The sequence below is a fragment of the Numenius arquata genome, chromosome 26 (assembly GCF_964106895.1).
Source record: "Numenius arquata chromosome 26, bNumArq3.hap1.1, whole genome shotgun sequence".
Taxonomy (NCBI): Eukaryota; Metazoa; Chordata; class Aves; order Charadriiformes; family Scolopacidae; genus Numenius; species Numenius arquata.
This window is the reverse complement of record NC_133601.1, coordinates 5,959,110-5,985,230: the sequence shown is the minus strand read 5'-3', so window position 1 is coordinate 5,985,230 and position 26,121 is coordinate 5,959,110. Positions and strand designations below refer to the sequence as shown.

The 26,121-nt window shown below is 59.4% G+C and overlaps 4 protein-coding genes across 4 annotated transcripts; 2 read left to right on the top strand and 2 right to left on the bottom strand.

Annotated features, from left to right (window-relative positions):
• Positions 1-4,115: 4,115 nt before the first annotated feature.
• On the bottom strand, positions 4,116-6,801 carry LOC141475796 (caspase-3-like). Its single transcript, XM_074164313.1, has 4 exons — positions 6,600-6,801; positions 6,280-6,452; positions 4,468-4,597; positions 4,116-4,363 (listed from the first exon to the last, which is right to left on the bottom strand). Exons 1-4 carry the CDS (start codon positions 6,799-6,801, stop codon positions 4,116-4,118), a joined length of 753 nt encoding a protein of 250 aa, XP_074020414.1.
• Positions 6,802-7,669: 868 nt separating this feature from the next.
• Positions 7,670-15,288, bottom strand: RETSAT (retinol saturase). Its single transcript, XM_074164288.1, has 11 exons — positions 15,091-15,288; positions 14,332-14,514; positions 13,405-13,646; positions 12,614-12,815; positions 11,855-12,052; positions 11,636-11,755; positions 10,803-10,941; positions 10,520-10,629; positions 10,076-10,242; positions 9,561-9,720; positions 7,670-9,107 (listed from the first exon to the last, which is right to left on the bottom strand). Exons 1-11 carry the CDS (start codon positions 15,272-15,274, stop codon positions 8,962-8,964), a joined length of 1,851 nt encoding a protein of 616 aa, XP_074020389.1. The 5' UTR covers positions 15,275-15,288; the 3' UTR covers positions 7,670-8,961.
• Positions 15,289-15,821: 533 nt separating this feature from the next.
• ELMOD3 (ELMO domain containing 3) lies at positions 15,822-24,075 on the top strand. The gene is made up of 11 exons (XM_074164302.1): positions 15,822-15,881; positions 16,112-16,189; positions 16,576-16,645; positions 16,922-16,984; positions 17,361-17,500; positions 17,671-17,794; positions 18,546-18,668; positions 20,826-20,956; positions 21,506-21,582; positions 21,684-21,811; positions 22,566-24,075. The coding sequence occupies exons 2-11, from the start codon at positions 16,115-16,117 to the stop codon at positions 22,760-22,762; spliced, it is 1,128 nt and encodes a 375-aa protein (XP_074020403.1). The 5' UTR covers positions 15,822-15,881; positions 16,112-16,114; the 3' UTR covers positions 22,763-24,075.
• An 839-nt stretch (positions 24,076-24,914) lies between these two features.
• On the top strand, positions 24,915-26,051 carry ADRA2B (adrenoceptor alpha 2B). Its single transcript, XM_074164301.1, has one exon. The coding sequence runs from the start codon at positions 24,915-24,917 to the stop codon at positions 26,049-26,051; it is 1,137 nt and encodes a 378-aa protein (XP_074020402.1).
• The last annotated feature ends 70 nt before the right edge of the window (positions 26,052-26,121 follow it).

The following is a 26,121-nucleotide window of genomic DNA, read 5'->3' as shown; positions in this document are numbered from 1 at the left end:
AGTTACAGCTGTGAGGTTGTTTTTAGTTTTGTAGTTCTACTCCAAAGATGTTTGTTTGAGACAGGACGTTTCTGCAGAGGGCGTGAACTGCCTGCCCGGCTCGTGCTTTTGTTTTTTCCAATATGGGCAGAAATAAATTGGTATGAGGCACGGAGAGCTTTTCACATGGGTACCCGTTGGCGCCCGAAGCTCGTGCCAGCCGTGTGTGAGTCACCCTCCCTGGGCACTCGCTGCCCGGCTGAGCAGGAAGAATCCCGGTCGGGGTGACTTCCCTCCAGCTGGCTGTGCAAGCCGCTGGGGGGATGAGGCCGGCCCTTTTCCGGCCTTCCCGAGGTTGTGAACAATTGGTAATCTGCCCTGGGGTTGCTAAAGATAGTCATCTTTGACAAGGGCAAAGACATTTCCTTGTCTGGACATGAAGGTTACAGCTGTATTTATTTTTTTCTTTTCCCCTATTTTTCTCTCTCCTAAAAGAAAAATCCTCTTTTTTTTTTTTTTTCTTTTTTTTTTCTTTTTGCTAGCTGTTAGCAAGCACAGAAAGCGGGACAAAGTCCTTCTTGGCTTTAAATAGCTCTCAAAGTTTCTGTAGTAAACTTTTCTGAGGCTAAAAGTACTTGCAGAAGCTATTTTGGAGGACGGGAGTGTGAGGTGGAGGGAAGAGAAAGGAGGGGAAAAAAAAAAAAAGTCTGGGAACGTAACCCTTGGGGGAAATGTGCCTTCTGAAAAAGGGTGGGAACTCCTGTGACAAGGCTCGGCTGTTGGAGAGATCCCCCAGGATGAGTTGGAGGCCGGCTCTCATGGCTGATTTATGTACAGGATGCGAGTGGGAGGGGGGAGCTTTTGTCTGGTGGCAGCGGGGGGGGGGGGGAACCTCTTCCAACACGTGAAATCCCACACGCTCCCGAGCTGCTCACCCCTGAATTTTTAGAGTGTGCGCGCTGTTTTCCTACTTTGTCTTTTTTTTTTTTTTTAAATTGAAAAATAACTTACAAAGGGTTTTTTTTTTTCCCCACCATCTGCTTGCTTTTCTATCCCGATGCCTTCCGGTCCCCTCTCATCCCGAGCAGTGCTGGAAATCCCACCCCGTTTCCAGCAGTGAGCTGGTAAGAGCGAATGGAAGCGAGGGAGCTCTTGGGAGAGCGGGACCCTTGTACCTCAAATGTCTCCACCATCGGGTTGGACCGAGCTCTCGGTTTGCTCGGCGCCCGCCAGGGCTCGGGCAAAACAGAACTGCCCGTTTCCCAGGAAGCGGAGGGTTTGGGGAGAGGCAGAGCTCACGCTGGGCTAAATTGGGGGAATTCCCCCTGAATCTGTGACCCTGCAGTTCCCGGGGACGGCGCGTTTCTGCCAACAGTCGCTGTAATCGTCCCAGCTGCGTGAAACCTCTGGGAGTGAGACAGAACTTGTTGATTTTGATGGTATTTAAATTTATGCAACGTGTTTCAAACAGGTCAAGGTGCGCGGAACCTTTTCCCTTGGGACACGGCACGGTTTCGAATGGACGGTATCTGTCGGTACGGATGTTTTTTTGCCAAATGTTACTACTTTTAGGCCAGCTGCCTTGCCAGTTTGAATCAGCAAATGGTTTGTTTTCTGCTGCAATGAAATGCAAATTGCTTTGAAGGATCAGATTTTTTTTATATTTCTTTGTACTGTTTTTTTTTTTTTTTTCTCTGTGGTGAAGTCAATAAATGGATTTAAGAACAATAAATGTGGAGTTTTCACCTATTTTTTGTGCGTGTTCTTTTCATGGCCTCCTTTGAAACCTGGCGACAACAGGGCGGGTTAGTTCCTCTTTGTGCAGAAAAAATAATAACGTTTTTTTAATAAAACCAAGTCTTTGAGCTGAGTGGTTTGGGCTCAGAGCTTTGGGTGCTCCATTTGCACGTGCAAACGGGGTCCCTGGTGACCGGCCAACCCTGCCGGGCTCCCTGGTGACCGGCCAACCCTGCAGCCGGATGGGGCCGAGACAGGTCTCAGCCGAGAGCGGATTTGAAAGTTGCCGGTTGCTTCCCCATGGGCTGGTACCGGCGGCGCCGTCCCTCGGAGGCACCGCTGCCAGCGGAGCGGGGGATCTCAGTTATGTAGGACCCGACCTTAGGATAGAGTTTAAACTGCTTGAACAGCTCGGTTGTGGATCTGTCCACAGATCTGTCTGTATTTCTTCTTCCACCCACAGGGAGGCTCCAAGGAGGATGCGCAGCCGCTCTCGGAGCGGCAGAGACTGGGAGAGACTGAAAAAGCCACAGTCCAGCAGTGCCAGGGCTGCTCCCCACGGCATGGGACAGGGAGGAGAAGGTGCCGTGATTGACGGCAGATGATGAGGGCACTTCTGGGTAGCGTCTGCTGCTGCTTCCTGCAGTCTATGGAAGAAACTTTCTCCTTTCCCCTACTTTGTCCCTAAAAGGAGAAAATCCGCCCTCCTGCACTCTCCTCCAACTCGGCTGCCCACCAGCTGCCTGGCAGCGAGTGCAGAGGGCGGGCGAGGACAAAGGGGGTGGGCTACTTATTTTCCTGTTGACGGGGTTGCTGAGAGTTTGGGGAGGAAAAAAAAGGTAGAAATGGGGGATTAAAATGAAAATTCTCCCTTCGTCTGCACGTGGGGTTGGATTGAGTGCTCGTCTGATTCTTCCTGCGAGGTCGGAGCATCGCACACTCTGCTGTGCGTCTTTAGGGCCAAGGAACAAGAATTACCCAATTGTGCTCCAAGAGCACAAGAACCCGCTTCCACCCCGCTCCGAGAGCCCTGTGAAGGTCTCAAAACTGTTTTATTCCTGTGGGTGGAGGGAGCGCGGCAGGGAAGGACCAGCCCTGTGGGTCCCTGGAGGGAGAGGGCAGCGGCGTGAGGGTCCCATCACGTGTGCCGGGACGCGGTGAGCGTGGGCTGTGCTGGGGCGGCTGCACCACCCGCCTCCCCGGCAGCCAAAGTCCAGGAGCGGAAAACAAATGCTCAATGAAACCAAAATGACCTCTGGGCTGGGCTGGGCTCTGCTTACCGGAGCTGGATTGCTCAGGGCGGTGCTGGGAAATACGGATACGGCCGGAGTTTATCTGGGAGGGTGGAGGTGGTGCCAGTTCAATGCACCAGCTTCACGTGTGGGTACAGGGTGAAGATCTGCCTGCCTCGGTGCAGGTCTTCACCCCGCCACCCTCCCTCCTCCCGCAGCCACCGTGGGACCCGTTCCCCTGTCTCATGGACCGGGGACGTCCCTGGAGCCATTCAGGCTTTTTTATTGATGCGGTTTTTGTGCTTATTCTTGGTACCAAAGAGACCGTGGGAGGAGAGGACCTTGAGCGTCATGTCCACGAGGTGTCCCAGCCCATCCGCCCCCTCCGCTCGCATCCCAGCTGGAGCTTTTCCCCTCTCCCCTCGCTCACCGAAGAAGGAAGCCCGCATAGACCCAGTTATCCATCGTGAACTCAGAACTACCTTCAGCAAACGCTCCCAAGTCCACTCCTTGACCCAGCTCTGGGTCCCAACTTAACCCACCAGGCTGCAAATCCTGCTTAACCAACCTGTATTTTTTTATTATTTCTTTTAAAGCCTTGAATTCTTAAACAGCCCCGAGAGCAAACGGCTCAACCATGAGATGATCTGTACAGCAGGGCAGCAGTATTTTCGTTATGGGTAGGGAACCAGCCAGAGCTTTGCCTCTGTAAGACAAAAGTCCGTGGCTTGTGCAGGTTTGTTTAGATTTAAAAAACAAACAAACAAACAAACAACTAAACCCCAAATGGGTGAGATTGTGTTTGCAAGGTTGGGGCTCTTTGGTGGAAGAAAATCAGGGGGAGGAGCAGGTCTGTGTCCCGCTCGGGAGCTGTGGGCGAGGGTGGCACAGGGTGCTGCTGTGGGGCACCCTCCTGCGCTCGGACGGGATCTTTCTGCCCTGCAGAAGGTCCCGTGGTACGATGTGCCTCAGCTCCACTTGCCTTGTTAAAATCTCCCCCGGGCAGCTCCGGCACATCCCAGGCCGAGCCGGTCACCTTCCCACAGGGGTTTTCTGTTGGTTTTCTTGTCGCTTGTCCTTTTTTTCTCTCCACGCGTGAGAGGGGACTTCTTGCAGCCAAGGTGCTGCTCTTCACCCCCTCGGGCTTCCCAGCAGAGCCAGCGGCTCTCAGACACCATCTGCCCCCTCTGCAATGGGCGCCGAGAAGGGAAAGACCTCCTGCAGCAGGTTGGTGACGAAGCAGGGCATCTCCTTGCACCCCTGGTAGGTGCCCCTGGCCTGGCAGCAGAAGGCCACCTCCCAGTTAATGCGAGTCATGAGGCGGTTGAGGGCCAGGTGACGTTCCTCTCCCTCCAGGACCTTGAGCAGGGCCTGGAGGAACATGGAGCCGGAGATGTTGAGGAAGGCCACGTAGCCTGCAGAGCGCAAAGGAAGGAGAGGGAGGTGGGCTGTGCCGCGGCCCCGCGGTGGCAGCGCTTCCCAGAGGGAACATCACCGGTGTGTCGGGGCTGTCCCTTACCTGGGCTGCAGGCGAACATCACGGCGGTTTGGGGAGGGATGGAGAGGTAGTCTGAGAAGCCGCCCGGCTCAGGCTCCCCGCTGTCACACTCCACCACCACCCCCCGGTCCAGTTCTCGCCCCCGACAAGCCTGTGGGCAGAACGGCGGCCGTGAGCTTCCCCCGCTCCACTCTCTCCCTTCCGCCTGGCTCCAGGCCTGTGCCCCCTCCTGGCTCCCACTCCCCAACGCCTACAGCCCCACATGGTTCCTCTCCCACCTCATCCCTCGAGCATCCTCCTCCCTTCTCGTTCTCAGCTTCACCAAGCCTCTCTTCCCGACGAGCCTGGATCCGGGGCTCCCTCCTCTCTTCCCCACGTGTTTCTCATGAGCCCGGTTCCCCTGGTTCCCCTGCTCTTGGCGTTTACCCCTCCCCTCCCCGGCAAATACGGTGCTGCCCGTCCAAACCCAGAAATACACCTGGGAAACGCAAGAGTCCACTGGGAAAGAGCTGGGAAAGAGATTCCCCTTGGAGTGCAGCCGATGGGCAGCCCAGTTCCTGCCCGGCCCTTTATTCTACGTGATGGTTTGGTCTTTTCTCGCAGGGAAGGGGTGCCGGGCTGGTGTTAGGAAGGTGCTGGAGAGGGACTAGAGCTCTGAGGACACATTTCACCCCTGCCTGGAGCCCTCTCAGCTGGGAGGAGTGGGTTGGGAGCCAATGGAGCGGGGGACGTGTCCCGGCGTGTGGGGAGCATCCCCTCGCCTCTCCCTCCACCAGCGCCCTGCCAAACGCCAGCCCTAAATCCTGGCCGGGACGAGGCGCCAGCGACGCCGCAGCACGGAGAGGTGGATGGAGACCACCGGGAGCCTGAGAGCCGTGGTGACACCGAGGGGACCAGCCCTTCTCTTGCCGCCCGGGCTCTGGGCACCCTCAGCCCCGCGGTGTTTGCTCTACGAGGAGAGCCTTCCCCAGCGTGAGCTTTGCCCACTGACCCAGGTGCCCCGAGCAGGGTCGGGGTTTGCTGGCCTGGCTGGGGGATGTCCCCAGCTGTCACAGCAGCCAAGCCCTTTCCCAGAAGGAAACGAATGCCAGGAGTGATTTACACCGGCTTTCAGCTGGCGATACTTCTGGATATTTGCATAATGTTTGCCGAGCTCACGCTATCTGCTGGGGTCTGCCCAGCTGCTGGATTATTTGTGTGCTGAGTGAGATAATCCTGCCTGCCGGATCAGCGTTAAGGCAGACTTCCAGGGCTCCTCTCCTGCGAGGGCATGTTCAAGTTCCCCCTCTGGCCTTAATTTTTTTTTTTTTTCCCTGCTCCATCACTGGTTCTCAGCTGGGCTTCTCCCAGCCCTCCCCTGGGGGGGTCTGCTCTGCCCAAAAGTCACAGTGATGGGGTTTGAAGGCAGATTTTGCTGATTCATGTGCATCCTGGAGGTGTCTGGGAGGAATATTTGAGCCCAGCAGCGTCACGTATTGTGGCAAACAATTTGGTTTCAGCCCAGGTTGTCCAGAGATTGCAAAACCCTGGGAGAAACGTTCCCGCCTGGAGACACTGGGAAAAGACTGGTGCTGTTTCCCGAAGAAGGGACATGTGTAAGGGTGATGACAGGCTGGGAGAGGAGTGTTTGCAGTGAGCAAAGACACCTCAAAATCAGTGAAAGCAGGAAAAAAGAGGGATGGAGAGTTGTGGTGGAAAAACGGGGAGCAACAAAAAGATTGAGCTCCACAATTAGAACAGACTTTTACCAGCAGCAACCTTAAGCCTTGTGCTTGTGCCAGTCTAATTCTGCGCCAACTTAGCAAAAAGGGGATCAAATTATCATCCCGTTACCTGGATAAAGAAGATTTTGGGGATTTTGGTGAGCACTGGGCACTTCTTTGAGGATAAAATCTGGAAAATCCGGGTCAGTTTAACCGGCTCTGAGTCACAGCCGAGTACGAGCCCCTGCTCCCCGTGGCTGGAGATGATGCTCACGAAGTACTCCCCGTGCTCGCAGCCGCACTCTGCAACGACACGGCCAAACCGCTGCCACCGAGCATCGAGGCAGGGCGTCACGGGGGGGGGACGTAGACCCAGAGGTGGGAAATGGGAGGTTGCCCAGCTCGGAGGGAGGCGAGGAGCGGGTTCAGGGCTGGCAGGGGGATGCCTACCTTGCTGGTAAAGCTCTTCTATCTCCTTGGCCGTCTTGTTGTGCTCCAGTTTCACCTTGTAGTTGAGCCGTGAGAGCATGTTGGAAAGTTTCTCCGCTTCCCTCCTGGCTCCCCTCCGCGTCCCAAACTCAGCCTCACCATCACTGCCGCAGAAATTGGTGTTGACGATGATAAGAGCCCGGTTTTGCCTGGGCTGGGACATGCTGGGATGTCCCCTTGGGTGGGTCAGTGGCCTCCAAACCCTCACCGTGCCGGCGGGGAGCTGCAGCGTGTGCTCCCTCGGGAAGTCCAGGGGAGCGAATCCCAGCTGACACAGCGCCGCGCCGGTGATCTTCAAGGACAAGGCAGGAGTGGCGCCCTGTCACCTGCCGAAGGAGCGCGGTGGCACTGGGTGAGTCACGGGGGATGGAGAGGGCCGTGGCTTGTCCCTGGGGCCGGCGGGCATCACCGGCTGCGGGAGGGCTGGCTTGGCACCGTCCAGCCCAGAGCTCATGGGGCATATATGGGGAGGGGGGGAAAAAAAACAGGAATTTTTTCTCCAAGGGGGTGGTGGGGAGTTGGAGGCGGGGGGGGGGGGGGGGGGGGGGTAGGGGATGGAGACGCCTGCGAGGCTGGAAGCACCAGGAACAGCTGGGCCATCCCGCCCTGCCCCTCTCACCCTCTCCCAGGCTTGGTGTCACCCAAGAGCCAGGCAGCTCCTGCTTCCCATCGCTGCCCACAGGGAAACTGCCCCTTCCAGCTTCCCCCGTGGGCTCCTCACGGGGCTTTTCTGGCCAGTGTTGCTCATTGCCCGACCCTGCCGGCTCCCCGCTGGCCTTACCCCCTTGGGGTACCCAGTTATGCACTGGTACGTAACTGGTGCGTACGGGGTACCCACTTCTGCAATTATTCCTCCCTGAAAGCGGCCAGTGCTGGAGCAGGATGAGCCCCCAGTGAGGCGCTCACAAGGAGGGGTCTCCACTGCACCCCCTCTCTCCTTCCCTTCCCAAAACCGTCAAAAAGCAGCAGCCCTGCTCATCCCACATCACAAGGCGCCAATCACGAGATGGTTGTTATTGTTTTATTTATTTCTACTCTCACGCGCTTCCCTTCCCATTTGGAGAGGACTTTGATCAGGTTCCCAAGCTCTTCCCAGCAGACAGAAAGGCCAGACTTGTTCTATTGCTCAAAGGAGCGGGTGTTTGCCCCATCGTGTGTCTCCGGGCGATGAGACACGTCGGGGGGGGGGGGTAGGAGGTGAGGGGGGGGTGGGGCGGGTAGAACAGCACCAAAATATAGGCAGCATCGTGGGGTTGAGGGGCTGCATCGCGGGGTTGAGGGGCTGCATCGCTGTGGAGCACGCCAGCCCTCCTGCTCCACCGCAGCAAGGCAGGACCTTGGAAGCACCACGCAGCTGGCAAAGCACCATTGCTCTTAAACAGCTTGTCTTAAATTAATCTGCCTGCTCTTAAATAGCCTGGCTTAAGTTAATCCGCTCTTCACACCCAGCCTTGGTGTGCCACGAGGACCTGCTTACTCCACTGCCCCGTTGACCGGGAGCCAGCTCCTTCCTAAAGGACCGTGTCCACGAGCCTCTCCAGGGCACCTTTGTGTAGCGATGCAGCGCTATGCATGCAGCGATGGGGCTCAGGTTGGTGTGATTTCCCCTCACTTAAACATAGCTGGTGCCCATCCAGCAGCTGGCAGCGGTTTACTGAACCTGCCCGACACTGCCTGGACAAGCCTGTGCATGGCCCCATCTCCGGGAGGTGCCACCTCTGCAACCACCAGGGCTGCCGAGTCCCATGTGGAGCTTCAGGAGCCCGATAAAGCCTTAGGAGCCCAAGTAAGCACCAAAGCTGCCATCTCAATGGGGGAAAGCATCACCGGGGGGCTCTCTCCCCTTGACCCAGTGGGTCTGGGGGCTGCAAGGGAAGGTTGATGCTCTTCTGACGGTCCACACGGCTCTCGGACACTGGTGGGGATCAAGCAGCCCTTGGGTGTTGCTGGTAGAAGCTGTTGGGTCTTGCCTTCTGGCGTAACCTGGGTTTTTGGGGTTGACTTGACTTCTCTGCTGGCCATTGTTGCACATGGCCACTCTTGGAGCCCCTCTTCCTGGCACCAGGAGAAGGGGTTTGCCCTCAAAAGGGTGGCCGAGGATCAACACTGGCTTTTACTCAGACACTGTGGTGAAAGGAGATGAGCTCTTGGTGGGTGAAGTCTAAGGCAAGCTGGCTGGAAATCAGGAAGGGCATCTTCCTGGGCTGTAATCCTTTGACTTTGCGTTACAGAAGGATGTGCTATAGGCAACTGACAGCTGAAAATAGGGAAGTGGGGGTGATCTGGGGGGAAAGGGAGGTCCTGGCCAGTGGGATGGCAGGCGTTAGTCCCCCTTCTTAGAGTTGGTGGCCTCTGTGCGCTTTTTCAGCTGCACCACGTCGATGAAGAGGTTGCGCTTGAGGATGGCGCTGGCACAGATGAGGGCTCCTTGCAGGGCTCCCATGAAGCCCCCTAAGCACAAATCCTGCCCTGGAAGAGAGTGGGAGGTGGCAATGGCAGTGGCCATGGTCCCCCGTGAGCAGCCCACGCTCTCCGTTCCTGGCCAACCATCAATGCTCTTCTGGACATCACCATCCCCAAACAACTTCCCCACCCTCCAGCTGCCCCCACGCCATCCCTTGGGACTGAACCCACAAACCCCCTCCCTGTTTGCACCCTTCCTTCTCCCCAGCAGGGAAAGGGCCTCATCCTGCCCATCTACAATAAATCAGCGTTGGGCAGGGAACCCACATCCAGGAGCCCTCTCCTCCTCCCATTGGGACCATGCAACTCCATTTTGACGTGCTCCAGCAGCTCTTGCATCACCCCATGGAACAGCAGCGGCTTGTCCCCTTATTTCATTGAAGGAATGAAGGTTTTTTCCCCCCATATTCTGCTTCCCCAGAGGTGTCTTCATCTGAGAACATGGTGTGGCCATGGTACCTGTCAGGTAGAGGTTGGGGACGGCCGTCTGCGCCCTCACGGTGGCAATGGTTTCGGCTTTCATGCGGGTGATGTTGTGGTCAACGCCATAGATCTCCCCCTTGGGGCTGGCGATGTAGTGCTGGTTGGTGAGGGGTGTCCCCCCGGAGATGTACTCGATCTGGGGGGGACAAGGGGACAACGTGGTCTGCATGGGTTAGGCATAGTGCTGTGGGGTATCTCCTTGTGCTCCAGAAAGCTATTTTCTTGGGGTACAGGCAGGGACAAGTTTTCTTGCAGACCCTTGGGTGGTGGTTCTGGCCAACTTTGGTCCCAGCATGGTCCTGGAGAACCATCATCCCTCCCCTTGCACCATGCATGGTCAGGAGGCAGTGGCAATGGGTTGGTGCCATGCTGCCCAGCTGGACCTCATGTCCAGCAGACCCAGACCCGGCTCCTACGTTTGCAGCATGGGGCTGGGTAGACAGGATCCAGGAGAGGAGCTGGAGGACCCCTGAACCACCAGGTTTCCTCACCCTGTCCTCGATGCGAGGGTAGAGCTTGAAGACAGTCTGCATGATGGCATCCACAAAGGTCTTCTTCAACTCCTCATAATCGTCTCCCCGCTTATGGACCTGCTTGTCCTTCCACTCCTCAAACCACTCGTATTTGGCAAAGGTCACGATGGCCAGCGTGGATTTACCTGCAGCAGGATGAGGCTGGAGCAGTTGTCCCTCTGCCCACCCTCATGCCACCATTTCACTGCCACAAAACCAAACCCAGGATGTCCCCAGGTCTTCATGGTCCCGTATCCTTCTTCCAGTTATCTTGGAGACCACGTCCCATGAGCAACCTGCTCAGCAGCTTTGACTGTGGCTATTTTAGGAGAAACTCCTCGTTTGCTCTCATCAAACAAACCAAACCCCAGCAAGAGTTTTCAAGACACTCCCAAGCACGTGTGGTTGGGCTTCAGCCATTACCTGGGTGCCTCGTTTCCCAGGTTGGGTCCTTGGCTGATGGGCAGGTGACAAACAGGAGAGGGATGTTCTTGGCAGCTTCTTCTCTGGAAGAAGCCAGGTAGCGATTCATTCTGCAGAGAGATGCAAGGGTTTGAAGCGGGTTTGGATTAAAACCTTCCCCTGAATACCTGTTATGCCTGAAGCCCCATGCGGCGAGGAGAGCCAAGAGCATTTTCTGAATCACGCCTCAGGAATCCACTTCCTTGTGCTTAGCGAAGCACGTCTAAGGTGATGCCAAACCTACATTTCATCCAGGTCAGTTCCTGTGTACGTGAAGTAGTTGGTGGGCTCCAGCCCCAGCTCTTCCCTTGAGCCATTAAGACCTACGAAGACGGTGAAAGCCCCTTCACCGTGCGTCACCATGCCAAGCTGAGACTGGATCTCTGCGATAGGGAGGGAAAAAGGGGAAAATTAGTATTTTCGGGGGTCCTCAGCTATGGAGAAGTGGTTTCTCCTAGCAGCAGCCCCACTTGTATCTTCGTTGCTCCCGTGTTGACTTGTAAACTGGCTTATCCCAAAAGGTCCGTGTGTGCTCAAGGGGAGGTTTGGCAGCTCCTGCGGACTGCCTTTTCGATGGTTTAGGGGACCCGGGGATTGAGCTTTTGCCAAATTTAATGACCTTCCTGGATTCCAACGTGCTCTTGCTCTGCCAGTGTCAGATGGCTGCAGACCAGGAGCACACCAGTGCCCAGAAAGCTTCCCCCTGGCCATGCTCCTTCCCCCCAACCCTGTCCCCTTCCACCCAACTATGCTCTTTCCAGAGCAACAAGACGATTTTGTGGCAGCACTAAACCCAACTTTAAGCTGACGAATCACTAACTTTCGCAAGTTTTGTGGTTTTTTAGGGAAACCGAGCAGCAAGGCCTGGCTTTGCCAACTGTATGGCCAGTTTGGGCAACTTAACAGAGGCTTGATTAAAAACCCTGCAAAGCAACGTACGGCCAGGGATGGTGTTCCGAGTGCTGCAGCGTGAATGTTTATCTAAGAAATAATTATAAAGGAGCCGCTTTCTGAGGTGGCCTCGGGGTGGGGATTAATGCCACAGCCCCAAAGGAGCCCAACGCCGCCTTGTTTTACCCGGCAGTGCCCGCGCCTCCGCCGGCAGGAGCCGTTCGTAGGTGTTGAAGATCCCGGCATCCGAAATGATGATGGGAGCAAAGATGTTCACCAAATCCTGGCCTTTCTTGACGCTCACGCCTGGAAGGGAAAGGCAAGGAGCAGGGGGGTCAGCGCCGGAGAGAAGCAGCGTGGCAGTGGGGAGCAGCCACGCGTGCCCCATCCCACGCCGGCACTCACCACAGGCTCTCCCCTGGGAGTCCAGCAGGATCCTCTGCACTGGCGCCTTTCCCAACACGTTGCCTCCGGTTTTCCGGATAACGGGAATGGTGTGGAAGGCGATTTCCCCGGCTCCCCCTTTGGGGTACCAGGCGCCGCAGAGGAAGTGGTTCACCAGGATGCTGTGAATGGAGAAGCTGGTCTTGGAGGGGACCACACCTGAAGAAAAACATGCAGTTTGTGCCAAAACGTGAGTTTGTGGCTTTTCCTGAAGTTTTTAGGAGGAGGAAGGCCCTGTCCTCGGCTGGATGTGGTGCTCTGAGGCGGGACAGATGGGTCATCAGTATCCAGAGGAGCAGGGAGGGCATCAGGCATGGGTGGCCCCGTGGCTCTTTGGCAATTCAGTCTGCACTGGGCAAGTCATGGGGGGCTGGCAGCAAATCCTGGGGGTGTGTGGGAGGGGAACAGCTGAGGGCAAGAGGGATATGGGGGGACCAGGGCAGTGGGATGTTCCCTGGCGCAGGAGCGATGCTGCCGCACCACGGAGCCCAGGCAGGCAGAGGGAAAGAGATGAAGGGGGACAAGGGGACAACTGGAGGACATGGGGACAACCGGCCGCTGGCTTGGGGACAAAAATGCTGGCAGAGCACCCACACGCACAGCATCCCCCGTCCCCAGACCGCGACAACCATAAAAGCAAGAAGAAAAAGGCTTTTACTTGGGTGGGTTTTTTTGCTCCTAAGGGTTCAACTTCTCCTCCGGAGCCTTCTGGCCACCTACCATAGGTGGGGAAGATGTAGCTGAGGATGGCCCGGAGCTCGGGGTTGGTGGTGAGACCCTCCACCACCTCCTTAAGGCTGCGTGAGGCCAACCGGCAGAAGGGGCTGAGCCGGGGCAGCAGTCCCGAGCGGCAGAGCAGGGTGGCCAGCGCCCGCGGCAGCATCTTCAGGAGTCCCATCAGCAGCATCCCTCTGCGCATGCTCTGCAGGGGGAGGCGCTCTGTGAGCATCCACCACTGGGTGGGGGGCAACAACCCTGGGGTGGGCTCGAGAGATGCTCAAAAGCAGCTTTTTTTCCCTTTAAATTCACTGCTGGGCTGGCACTGCTGGCAGTGTCTCTTCAGCACCGTGTCCCAGGGAAGCTGCGGGCAAGGGGAGCGCTTCTCCCCCCCCCCCCCAAAACCTCCCTGGAGGCGGGGGCCCCGGGTCTTTGCATGATTAGTGTTAATTAAGCACCATTTGATAATAATTGCAATCACCCCACCGGCTGGGAGGTCCCGCAGCATCCTCCCACGGTGCCCGGCAGGGGCAAGTTGGGGCTTGGGGGGGTCCCAGCACATCCAGGAGCATCCGTGGGGAGTGGGGTTAAAACTCCGGGTGCAATGGTGCATTTTTGAGGCAGAAAAGGTGGATTTTTTGCCTTGTTTCCCACCACTTTTGGGACAGGTTGTGCAAGGCCATCGTTCCCTGCAGTCGCCCAGGGGTGTCGGGGCAGGGAATTTTCCTTCCCAGCAGAAAGGGACCAGAGCCAAAACAAAATAATCCCGGGGGGGAAGGCGAAGCCCCCTCTACCTTCAGCAGCCGCTTAAACTCATCAATCGCGGCCTCCTCCCCAGGAAACTGCTCCTTCAAGCCTCGGAAATATTCCTCCTTCCCGGAATAGATGCGGTAGGTCCTGCCGCGGCCGGGTTCCCCCAAAACCACCGCATCGAAGACGGCCGGCAGCCGAGCCCACTCCAGCTGCCCCTCCGTCAGCTGGTCCATCATGAAGCGAGTGATGGAGCCCTCCTGCATCTGCCCCACGTAGTGAATGCCTGCAAGATGCATTTTTCATTTATTTCGGGGTTGTTTGTTGATTTTTTTCCTTTTTTTTTTGTTTTTTTTTTCACCCCCCCATCACATACACCTGGGATGCACAGGACCCCCATGTGGAGGGGAAAGGGAAAAGCCAGGAAATATCCACCTCCCCTCCCGGGGCGAAGGGAAAAACCCAGTGCTCGCTGCCAGGTTTTTTAAGCAGCTTTTAGGAATTTTGTTGCACATTGATATTCTGCCTTTCCCTGTCACTGTCGATAATTAATCGTGCCCAGCTCAAGGGATGGATGGAGCTGGACTTTGTCTTGCTGGAAGGAGTTCGCCCAGGGAGACTTGCCCTGAGGTGACATCCCCCAGACAGGGAATTCTAAAGGGGCTGAGCAGGATATGGTGAATTTTATTGGCCCTGGGCTGGATTAGGGGCAATTCTACAGGATTTTGGTGTTTTTCTGAGGAAGTGCCTCGTCATTCGGCAGGAGGATTTTGAGGCGAGGGAGGGTGTGTGATATCATGCGGAAAATGGGCTTGTGCAACATGGAGCGGGCGCTGGGGACGCCTGCGCTGGGTGTTTTGGGGACGATTCCCACCACGGGCACCTCCCCCAACCCCCCACCCCGTGGCTGAGCCTCTCCCAATGATCCCAGGGGGGGAATTTGGGAGCCCAAACACGGGCGGGGGTCGTACCGGTGTCGAACTCGAAGCCCTTCTCGGTGAAGGTGTGGCAGCAGCCCCCCAGCTTCCCGTGCTGCTCCAGCACCAGCACCCGCTTGCCCGCCTTGGCCAGCAGTGCCGCGGCCCCCAGGCCCCCGATGCCGCTGCCCACCACGATGGCGTCCAGCCCCGCGGGGACCTTATCTGCAGAGAAAACTGGGGAACGGGGCAGGTGGCATCCTCAGCGATGGGACGGAGTGCCCCCCAAGCGGGCACACGGTACCCATGGGTGACACCGAAACCTTGCCGGGAGGTGATGCCACCCCGGTGGGGTGATGCCACTGTGGAGGGGGGGTCATACAGCCCCAGTGGGTGATGCCACCCTGGGGGAGAGATGCCATAAGCGGGGGTGGGAGATGCTGGCTCAGAGGGTGATGCCCCCCTGGGGAGTTAATGCTGCCCTGGGGGGTTATGCCACCTCACCAGGCAGTGTCACACCTGGGGGAGATGCCACTGCGGGGAGGTCCTACGGCCCCAGGGGGAGATGCTCTTCCGGGAGGGAGATGCCACCCTGGGGCGTGATGCCACCTCGCAGGGCGATGCCACACCGAGGGAAATGCCACTCTGGGGGAGTCACACAGCCCCAGGGGGTGATGCCACCCCACGGGTGACGCTGCGCCAGGGGAGAATGCCACCTCGCTGGGTGATCCCACCTCGGGGGGGTTAATGCAACTCCGGGGGGCGATGTCCCCTCGGTGGGGCGCCCCACCGGCGGCGGGCAGAGCCCCCTACCTGTCTTGACGACCGTCCTGCGGGCAGCCTTATCGGTGACCAGCGGGGCCGGGGGGCGGCGGGTGTCGGTGGCGAAGGGGCTGGGGCCGCCCCCCGCGCCCCGCAGCTGCCGGAGCAGCAGCAGCAGGAGCGGGAGGAGGAGGAGGAGGAGGCAGATCAGCCCGTACGGCCACATGGCGATCATCCCGACTGCCGGTGTCGATCGACGGCCCCGCTCCGCCCTCCGGGAACGGGCGGCACCGGAGGGGGGCGGGGGCGGGAGCGGGGCTGGGAGGGGACACTGGGGGTGGGGGCCGGTACCGGGCACTGGGAGGTGACAGCGGGCACTGGGAGTTGGTACTGGAGATGACAGCGAGAGGCGGCAGTGGGCGCTGGGAGGTGACAGCCGGTACGGAGCACTGGGAGGTGATGGTGGGCACTGGGAGATGGGATGGAGCACTGGGAGCTGCCACCAGGAGGTGACAGCGGGCGCCGGGAGCTGGTACCGGACACTGGGAGGTGACACCGGGAGCTGGCACTGGGAGACGATACTGGGAGCGGGTCCCGGACACCGCTTCCCGGCTCCGTTCCTCTTCCCGGCCGCGTTCCGCGCGGTATGACCCTCCCCCGCCGCCGTTCCTCTTCTCCCCTTCCCACTGCCCGCCTCCCGCGGTGCACGCCGGGAGATGTAGTCCCTGGGGCTGGGGCGTGGACTACATCTCCCGGGGTGCACCGCGGCCGCGCCTGCGCACGACGTGGCGGCGGAGCTGGGGGGACGGCGGGCGGGCAGGGAGGTCCCGCCGCCGCTTCCGGTGGGCGCGGGGTCAAAGGGCGGCGGGTCAAAGGGCAGGGCGGCCCGGTGGGGTGGGGGGCTGATGGCGCGGGGCACTGGGAATCGGGTCAGCGGGTGGGGGTGGCGAAACGGGGCCGGGGGTGGGCCCTGAGGGCTGTCGCCCCCTCCCCCCCATGGCCACCCGGCCCCGCTGCCTGAGGCTCCGCCGCGGCTCCCGCCGAGGGGGGGAGGCCGCGTTCTTCCCCGCAGGGCATGAGCGGAGGCGCCGGGGGCTCGGAGCGGCCTGAGGAGCGGCAGCGTTTCCCCCCGCCCGGCAAGTCCCCCCCCGTGCGTGTCCGGCCTGCGCCCTGCCCCTCCCCGTGCCCCCCCGCCCCCCCTCCCCCGGCGGCCCCCGCTGGGCCCTGGCCCCTGGGCACCACCCCGAGTGCCTCGCCACATTACCGCTTTATTTCTCCCTTAATGACCCTGTAAAATGGTCTGTAAACCCCTGTAAAATGGGGTACCGAAAGTGATCTTCCTGTTAGCTGAGGTGATAAAACATGCCCAAAGGGGGCTGAGCCGCTCTTGCACCCATCTGGTCACAGTCCCGGTCAGAGGAGGGGGGGTGGCTCCCTGAGGAAAGAGCTTGGGGTTTGGGGATCCCCGCCCTGGGGAGCGGTTGGGTTTTGGGGTCTGTTTGGGTGGGTGATCTGTTTCTCTCTGTCCCCACTTAGATCTCGGCTCTGAGGCAGAATGGCCTCCTGCAGTCTTTCATGCAGGGAGCGGGGCAGCCTGCGGGTGCTGGTGAGCTTTTCTCTGCTTCCCTGGTGTTGATCTTGATGTTTCCTGGTGGGGGAAATGCCTGGGGAGTTCAACGGGAGCCCAGGGAATCCAGCGCTGGGCTTACAGGCAAACCTGCCAGGCTCCGGCTCGGCAAAGCCTTCCCCTGGCCTTGCCCCAGACTTGCCAAAGAAGAAGCCAGGAAGGGGAAATCCTGCTCCGAGATGTCCTGGGGGGAAGGGAGCAAACACCTCCCTGGGTCTCCCAGCTGACCCTAACCTCCAGCCTTTCTGTTGGCAGAGATCAGTGAGGAGCTGCGGCGAGCCCAGGAGGAATGGGAGGCTGTGGAAGAGATCCAGTCAGGTGTGGCTGAGGCCTGCGGTGCTGGGGATAATGGGGAGTGTTTACAGAGTTGGACAGAAAAGGTCTGGGTGAGGGAAGGGACCTAGGTCCCCAAGGGCAGGAGCAGGGGACCATGCAGCTGGGGGATGTTTCTTTTTTGGGAGGGAGAGCTGGGGAAAGTGCTGAAGGTCTGGAGGGAGAGGGCAGAAGACCCTCTGCCTTACTCCGGCTCCCCAAGTCTTCACTCTCCTGCCCTGCTGGAAGCTGGGAGTGAGCTCCACGCTCCAGAACGGCTGCTCTGGCCTGAGGCATGAGCTTGCTCCAGCTCTGGGAAGCCACAGCAGAGGGGCAGGGCTTGCGCTGAGGGAGGCTAACGCTGTTCTCTGCCTCCCTGCAGGGCTGGGGGGGACATCGGCCAGTGCCTCACCCCCGATCTCCTTCAACGAAGCGCTGCAGTACTTCCAGACAGCCGACCTCTCCGAGTGCAGGGTACGGGCAGGGCCCTGCGCTCTGGCCCTCTCTCGAGGGGTAGTTTTAGTAAGTAGGTGAGGCAGGAGAAGCAGTGCTCCCCTCTCTCCCCTCTGCCTTCCCTCAGCTTGGCTCTTCACATCATCCTGTCCCTCCTGGCTCACCCGTGGGTTTTTCTCCTGCCCGATTCCCTGAGGGACTGCCCCTCATTGTGTCTTTGTGTGTTTTCTCCTTCACAGAAGAAGGTCCGCGTGACGGTGCGCAGGCAAGGCCTGGCTGCTCTGGTTCGCTTCCTCTTTGGCCCTCCCCGGCTCCAGCCGCAGCTGCAGGGAGAGCGGGAGCTGGCTCTGGCCATGGCGCAGTGTGAGTGTCCCTCTCTGTCCCCACGTGAGCCGTTGGCCCAGCCAGCATCACCTTTATCATCACAGCTTCGTGGGAAGCCACTCAAGGGGGGCCAGGGCTCTAGTGGGGTCTCTGCCTGCTTGTCTCCGAGGACGCATCTCTGTCTCCTTTGCTGCGGATGCGCTTGCTTTTGCGGGGGGAGCAATGGGTTTCTTGATCCCTCCCTGTGGTGCCACAGTAGCTCTTCCACGTGTACACCTTGACACGGCACCGGGCGGGTGCTCGACGGCTCTGCAGCCCTTCCCGCTCCTCGTTTCATCACCAAAACAAACAAGACATAGGTCCTCCTGGTGCCTGGGTGCAGTGTGTGTCCTGTCTGGCTGTCGGCTGGTGGATTGCACATGCTGAACACACGGAAACTCCTCACCTGGGGTTGGTGGTGGTTCCCCCTCCAGCACTGCTTTGGCCAGCAAAACTTCACGTGATGCCAGAATTATTCATTACACCCACACTCAAGCAATACAGTCGTATTATTTGTGTTTCTGTGCCTCCAAGACATTTTCCTCTCTTTCCCTTCTTCCCTCCAGCCAGATAAACACAGCCAGGACATTCTCCTTGTGGCCGTAAGCCATTCTAGGCTGCGGGATTCCATTTCCACGTGGACTCTGGCTTTACCCTGCAGTGGGTGGTGGTTTCTCTCCCCACCGTGTGTCTTTGCTGGCGCTCGAGGCCAGCAGGGCAGGGATGCTGAGGGGTGTTTTCTCTCTGGCAGGTGGTTTGGATGATAACGAGAGGGTGCACATGAGAATCCTGCAGACCATTTACAAGAAGCTGACCTGCTCCAGGCTGGGCTGCCCACGCTATGGGGCGCACTGGGAGGAGCTCGGCTTTCAAGGTAAGGCAGGGGGAGAGAGACCTCTGGGACAAGCCTTTGCCGAGAGAGATGGCGCTGGTCCCGATCCCTGCTCCAGACATGGGATCTGGAGGCAGTGCAAAGGCTTTGCTGCTTATTCCCTCTCCACGCAGCTGCTGCTGTTTCACAGAGTCATTGACTTTGCAAAAGACCCTTAAGATCAAGTCCAACCGTTAACCCAGCGCTGCCACTTACACTAACCCATGTCCCTCAGCACCACGTCTGCAAGTCTTCTAAATCTCTCCAGGGATGGTGACTCCACCACTGCTCTGGGCAGCCTGGTCCAGCACTTAACAACCCTTTCCGTGAGGAAATGTTCCCCAGTATCCAATCTAACCCACCCCTGGTGGAACTTGAAGTCGTTCCCTCTTGTCCCATTCGGCTCCCTCAGCCAGTCCTCACAAGGCTGGTGCTCCAGACCCCTCACCAGCTCTGTTGCCCTTCTCTGGACACGCTCCAGCCCCTCAATGTCTTTTTTGGAGTGAGGGGCCCAAAAGTGGACACAATATTTGAGGTGGGGCCTCAGATCAGCATTCCCACCTAACTTGGCATCGCCTGCAGACTTACCGAGGGTGCGCTCCACTCCCTCACCCAGATCATTGATTAAAATGGTAAAAAACTGGCCCTGATACCAATCCCTGGTGTCATAGCAGATCTGTGCTGTCCCGGCCAGCTGTCGCAAACAGTGCAACATCTGGACTGGTTGGCCAGATAACACCAATACCTGCTGCCACGGTTGCCCGTGTCCAGCTGGCGCAGGCATAACAAGAAGTAGTCGGGATAACCGCTTTGCCCAGGCCATTAATGCTCTTCATTAGCAAGCAATCTCTGCGCCTAATGAGCCATCTCTTGAGGGCTGGTTTATTAACGAAGCACAGGTCAGGGCTCTGTCACGAAGGTTGCGTCGCAGGTTGCTTTCAGCCTCGGCTGTGGGAGAAAAACAGCGTGATTAAAGCTGTCACGAGTGGCCACGCAGAGTTTCCAGGCTGCTTCACTTGTGAGTTAAATAGGCTGGGTTTTAATGAAGCCTAATACCTTGGACAGGAGGGGAATGGCTCCCACTCCTCCGTCCTGACATGTACGTGACTGGTTTTAAGCATTAATTTACCAGCCAAACGTGCCCTGGGATGGGTAGACCTTAAAGCTACTGATTCATAGAATCAAAGAATGGTTTGAGTTTGAAGGGACCTTAAAGCCCCTCCAGTCCCACCCCCTGCCCTGGGCAGGGACACCTCCCACCAGACCAGGTTGCTCCAAGCCCCCTCCAACCTGGCCTTGAACCCCTCCAGGGATGGGGCAGCCACAGCTTCTCTGGGCAACCTGGGCCAGGCTCTCACCACCCTCACAGCAAAGAACTTCTTCCCCACATCTCAGCTCCATCTCCCCTCTTTCAGTGTCAAACCCTTCCCCCTCCTCCTAGGGCTCCCCTCCCTCATCAAGAGTCCCTCCCCAGCTTTCCTGGAGTCCAGTCCCTTCCAGTCCCTAAGGGGGCTCTAAGGTCTCCCCGGAGCTTTCTCTTCTCCAGGCTGAACCCCCCCAACTCTCTCAGCCTGTCCTCCCAGCAGAGGGGCTCCAGCCCTCCCAGCATCTCTGTGGCCTCCTCCGGCCCCACTCCAACAGCTCTGTGTCCTTCCTGTGCTGAGGACTCCAGAGCTGGATGCAGTGCTCCAGGTGGGATCTCCCCAGAGCGGAGCAGAGGGGCAGAATTCCCCCCCCCTCGCCCTGCTGGCCACGCTGCTGGGGATGCAGCCCAGGGTGCGGGGGGGCTTTCTGCGCTGCCAGCGCACGTTGCCGGCTCATTTCCAGCTTTTCAACGCCAGTACTCCTGAGTCCTTCTCAGGGCTGCTCTCAATCCATTCTCTGCCCAAGCTGGATTTGTGCTTGGGATTTCCCTGGCCCATCCCTAGGGAAGGTGTGGGAACGGGTGTGTGTGTGGGAGAGTGAGGTCCCCATGTGAAAGAGGCTATGGCACCTGTTTAGGGAAATTCCCCAAAAGCTTGCCCTCAGGAGGTGATTCACTGGGGTTGCTCTGCTCTTGAAACACGGTGACAGGGTGTAAACAGCCCGTGGAAGCGGGGAGGTGACCAGAGAGCGGCTCCGTGCTGTCCCTCGCCTCACCGGGCTGTCCTGCCGTTCCAGGTGCAGATCCTGGGACGGACCTGCGTGGGACGGGCATGCTGGGCCTGATGCAGATGCTCTACTTCGTCATGGATGCTCAGACGCTGCCTCTTGCTCAAGAGATTTTCAAGCTGTCCCAGCACGAAACCCAGGCACGTCCTTCCCCCTTCTTTGCTCGCTCCCTGTGGTGGTTTCTGCCTGTTTATTCCTAACGCTCAGGGAAAGGGAAGCAGGAAAACCTCTGCAGTGTGTAAGGGCCTGATTTTTTAATCCCCCTTTGCGCTGGTAAGGGGAAGAAGGTTGTCCCCAAAGAGCTGCTCAAAGGTTGGAGCCGAACTCCAGGGATTGCCTTTATGCTGAGAATGAGATTTTTTAGCATCCTGGCGGAGATCAGGGATTTACTCCCAGGATCCTGGGTTGGAGCTGAATTTGTGTGGGTTAAAAAGGGCTGGAGAAGTAGGCGAAGGGCAGCGCGGTGTGAAAATGGGAGTGGGTGGAGCCTTTCTCCTGAAACTTGGCATTTTGCTCTCGGATATGGTTGGGTTTAAGCCTGGATATAAGCTCTGCTTGACTCACAGCGTCCGGCTAAGCCTGTGTCCATAGTGGTGTTTTCCTGCGATGTGGATGCCGCGGGTTTGGGGCTGCGGTGTAACGGGGCAGGAGGTGTTGTCTGGGCTGCCGTAACGTTTCTTCTCTTGCAGAATTTCCCCTTCTGCATCATGTCCGTGAATATCACCCGCATCGTCATCCAGGCCCTGAGGGAGGAATGTCTCTCCAGGTGAGATCTGGAGCCAGGCTGGGTGAAATTCCGGTGGGTTTGGGCATCTCAAATAGCATCTGGTCCCTCCCCAGCAGCTGAGCCCTCTCCGCTTGTTCCAGGGAGTGCAACCGGCGTCAGCAGGTCATCGCTGTGCTGAACGACCTGTACGCGGCCGCCTTCCTGCAGCTCTACCGTCTCTGGAAATGGCAGCACAAGACCCTCGCCGACTCCGGCTTCCTCCTGAAGGGTTTGTTTCCCTGTGCTTTCCCCTCCTGTCCCAACCGAGGACCATAACCCGAGGCTCAGAGGAGAAACCCGGCGTGTTCTCAGCCCGTTTGTGTCCTGCTGAGCCCAACCCCAAGGGATGTACTGCCCAGAAGGCCCCAACTCTTCATCGTTTAACCTTCACACTGAGACGTTCAACAATCTGAGTGCACTGGGGGGTGGTTTTCCCCCGTTTTGCATCTCAAATCTTAAAACCGAGCACTCATGGAAGGGCCCACCATGTCCAGAGGGCTGCCGTGTTGTGGTGGCTTGAGGCAGGTGACAAACGGGGACGTTTCTGGCTCCCCGGGCTCGCTCACGCCACACCGTGCGGTTGCGTAAGCCCTGTTTGTAGCATGGGGTGTCCGCGGAGCCGCTTCTGGCAGCGAGCACTTAGTGACCCAGCCGGGTTATTTACTCCGGAGGAGACTGATGTCAGCGGAGCCGCCGGCTGCGCTGCACTAATGGCTCCCTCGGAAAGCGGGGCCCAGCTGTCGCTGCCGGGCGCTGCTCTCCTCCCCTCTCCCCGGCAGCGTGGGAAGCTCCGGCTGATGCCAGGGGTTTTGGTGAGGAGCTTTTTGTGTTCTTCCATCCCAAGCCAAAACATCATCTTGCCCTTTCCCAAGGGGATTTTACCAGAAATAATACACGGGTCGAAAACTTACCTGGGAGCGTGCTGCATCCCTGACACCGTCCCTATCTCACTCTGTCCTCACGCGTTTCCCTGTCCTCCCCAGAGCTGGAGTTCTCCACCAAAAAGAAGCCGAAGCAGCTCCTGAAGTCCCTGGAGGCCTACGTGAACCGTGGCCCCGCAGCAGGTGGCCTCCAGCGCCCGTCCTCTGCCTCTGGCGGCAGCCGGCCCCACGAGGAGATCGACTTCACAGGCGTCTGCGACCCGCAGGTTGAGCTGGAAGGAGAAGCCAGGCTGATCTGAAGGGAGGGAGACGCGCCACAGGGAGCTCCGCTCGGCTTCCGAGCCCTGTGGGCTGAGGTGGTAGCCACAGTGCAGTGGGCAGGGGCCGCTGCCCCGAGGACGGTCTGGGACACCGCCAAGGGTAGATTTTTGCCCTAAATCCCCAGAAAAGTTGGCCCTGTCCTTCCCCCTCTCGCCCCACGAGCATGCCCGCTGAGATGCTGGCACTGCTGGGCGCTGTGGGAGTGAGCCGTGGGATTTGCCCCTCTCCAAATGGGAAACCCATGGAGTGAAGGAGGAAAATGTGGATTTTTATGAGCCACCACCCTCAGGCCGGGGCTAGTCCATCTGTCCCCATCCATGCTCCTGTCTGTCTTTACCCCCAGTGGGAAGGTTTATTAATGCTCCGGGCGGAGCTGGAGCGCAGTGACAGATCTCCCCAATGGAATGGCGGCTCCGGCAGCAGCCGGGAGGGTGTAACCCCCCAGCTTTGGTCTGGGGCACCTTCCCTTTGTGTCAGGAGTGGGGTTAGAGCCAGGAGCACAGCCCCTTTGCTGGGGCAGGGCAGGTTTGGGGGGCCCCCCCTAAGGTCCCTGGGGGCATTATTGCTGTGTCAGCACATACATACGTTATTAAAAAGAGGATAAAGTGCTTTTCTTGGCGTTAACGGTGAGTTTTGGACTTGGATTTGGTTCTGGTTTCTGCAGCTGGGCCAGGGCAGGGTTCGTGCTGGCGGGGGGAGGGCAGGGAAGGGCAAAGCGGGGTCTGCCCGGCCCCCCCCCGGGCCCAATTTGGGGCTCAGCGGCAGAAAAGCTGCTCCAGAGGAGAGAAACGAGGGTGGGATCCTGCCCTGCGGCGCCCCAAGAGGGGAGGAAAAACCCCTCCCGGCCTCCTGCCTCTGCTCAGGATCGGGGAAACCTGGACTCGGAGGAGCGTGAGCTTCGGCTCGCGGGTCCCCGAGGCGCCGGTTCCCAACAGGCTCCCCCCTCCCAGCCCCCCCGGCCTCAGTTTCCCCCGGGGTGAAATCCCAAATCGCCGCCCGGGGATGAGCCGGGAGCAGCAACGGCTGCTCCGTGCCTGACGCCCGCCGCCAGCAGCTGCTTCAAAGTGATCCGAAAGCATCTTCAGCCCTCAAAAGAGGGGGTTGGGGGGGGGAATGAAAAAAAAAAAAAAAGCCCGGATCTGTAGGTAAAAGGTGTGTTTGAAGAAGAGGGGAAGGAGCTGGGGGGGATAACGAGCAGTTTGGTGCCCATATCCCCCTGGAACGGCCATGGCGTTCCCGGCAGCGGGATGGAAAACGTGTCTCTGAGCTGAAAAAAACCTAATAAATGGGCAAAAAGGAGCCCGGTTGTTGGGTTTTTTTCTCTCCTAATCCCGAATTCTTGTGTAAATCGGCTGGAGCGGGGGGAGGGACGGCCGGGCTAGGAAGCCCCCGGGGGGGTGATTTTGGGGGGACGAACGGGGCGGGGAGGTGGAGAAACGGGGAGCGGGGTTGCAGCTCCCCCGGGACCTGGGGAGGGATGAGGGTACGGGGGGGGACACAGGCAGCAGGGAAGGGGTGGTGGTGCTGGGGGGAGAGGGGGGCATGTGGGTGCTGGAGAAGGGGTGCGGGTACCAGAGATGGAGGCAGCTGCTGGGGAAGGGGGGTGGGTGCCGCGGGGGGAGCGAGGGGTCCCAGGGAGGGTGGGATGCGGGTCCCGGGGAAGGGAGGTGGGCGCTGGAGAGGGGGATGCGGAGGTCGGGGGGATGTGAGTGCAGGGGGAGGGATGCGGGTACCGGGAAGGGGAGGCGGGTGCCCGGGGGGACGCGGGTCCCGAGGGGCTGGGAGCCGCGGGGGAAGGAGCGGAGCCCGGCCCCGCCTGTCCCCCCCCGGTTCCGCCCCGGGGGCGGTAGCTCAGCCCCCCCCCACCACCACGTCCGCTTAAAACCCCGCGGAGGCGGCGCCCGGCAGCGCAGAGACCGGCGGCACCGACGGGCGCCGGTACGGACGGGGACGGGGCACCGACAGCAGCGGACACCGGGGACTGGCACGGGCACGGGGGGTGGCAAGGTAGGGTGCGGGCAGGGTGCAGGCAGGGCAGGCAGCATGGCAAGGGGCACCCTTGTCCCCCAGCCCCCTGCGGCCTCGTCCCCCCGCAGCCGCGGGCAGCGCTGAGCGCTGGCGGCCGGACCCATGGCGGGCCCCGAGGGTGGGTACTCGGTGCAGGCCACCGCCGCCATCGCCGCCGCCATCACCTTCCTGGTGCTCTTCACCATCACGGGCAATGTGCTGGTGATCATGGCCGTGCTGAGCAGCCGCTCGCTGCGGGCGCCCCAGAACCTCTTCTTGGTGTCGCTGGCAGCCGCCGACATCTTGGTGGCCACTCTCATCATCCCCTTCTCCTTGGCCAACGAGCTGCTGGGCTACTGGTACTTTGAGAAGACGTGGTGTGAGATCTACCTGGCTTTGGACGTGCTTTTCTGCACCTCCTCCATCGTCCACCTCTGTGCCATCAGCCTGGACCGGTACTGGTCAGTCACTCGTGCCATCGAGTACAACGCCAAGCGGACGCCGCGGCGCATCAAGTGCAGCATCTTCATCGTCTGGACCATCGCAGCCGTCATCTCCCTCCCGCCCTTGGTCTACAAGGGGGAGAAGAAGGCGACGGCAGGGGGGCGGCCACAGTGCAAGCTCAACGAGGAGGCCTGGTATGTCCTCTCCTCCAGCGTCGGCTCCTTCTTTGCCCCGTGTCTCATCATGATCCTCGTCTACCTGCGCATCTACCTGATCGCCAAGCGCCGCTCCCGCCCCGCCAGCACCAAACCGGGGGTGAGGCCACCCAATGTCACCCCCGCGACCGCCGGGGACCCTCCGGGTACCTGCCCGCCGGCAGACAGGACCTCACTGCTCAGCCCCGAGGAGCCCCCAGCGTCCCCCAGCCCCGGGGCAGGGACGTCCCCGCCGGCCGGGGGACGCCCCAGGGACACCTTGGCCACCGGGACGGGGCGGGTGGTGCTGGCCCGTGGGCCGCCGGCGCTGAACCCGTGGCGGAGGAAAACTCAGCTCAACAGGGAGAAACGCTTCACCTTCGTCTTGGCCGTGGTCATTGGCGTCTTCGTCCTCTGCTGGTTCCCCTTCTTCTTCCTCTACAGCCTGGGCGCACTCTGTCCCCGACGCTGCAAGGTCCCCAACAGCGTCTTCCAGTTCTTCTTCTGGATCGGGTACTGCAACAGCTCCCTCAACCCCGTCATCTACACCGTCTTCAACCAGGACTTCCGCAGGGCCTTCCGCCGCCTCCTCTGCCGCCGCCGCACCCCGACGCCCTGGTGAGGGGCTCTGCCCCCCCCCATCCTCCTCCTCCTCCTCCTCCCCCCGGCTGCACTCACCGCCTGCAGCACCC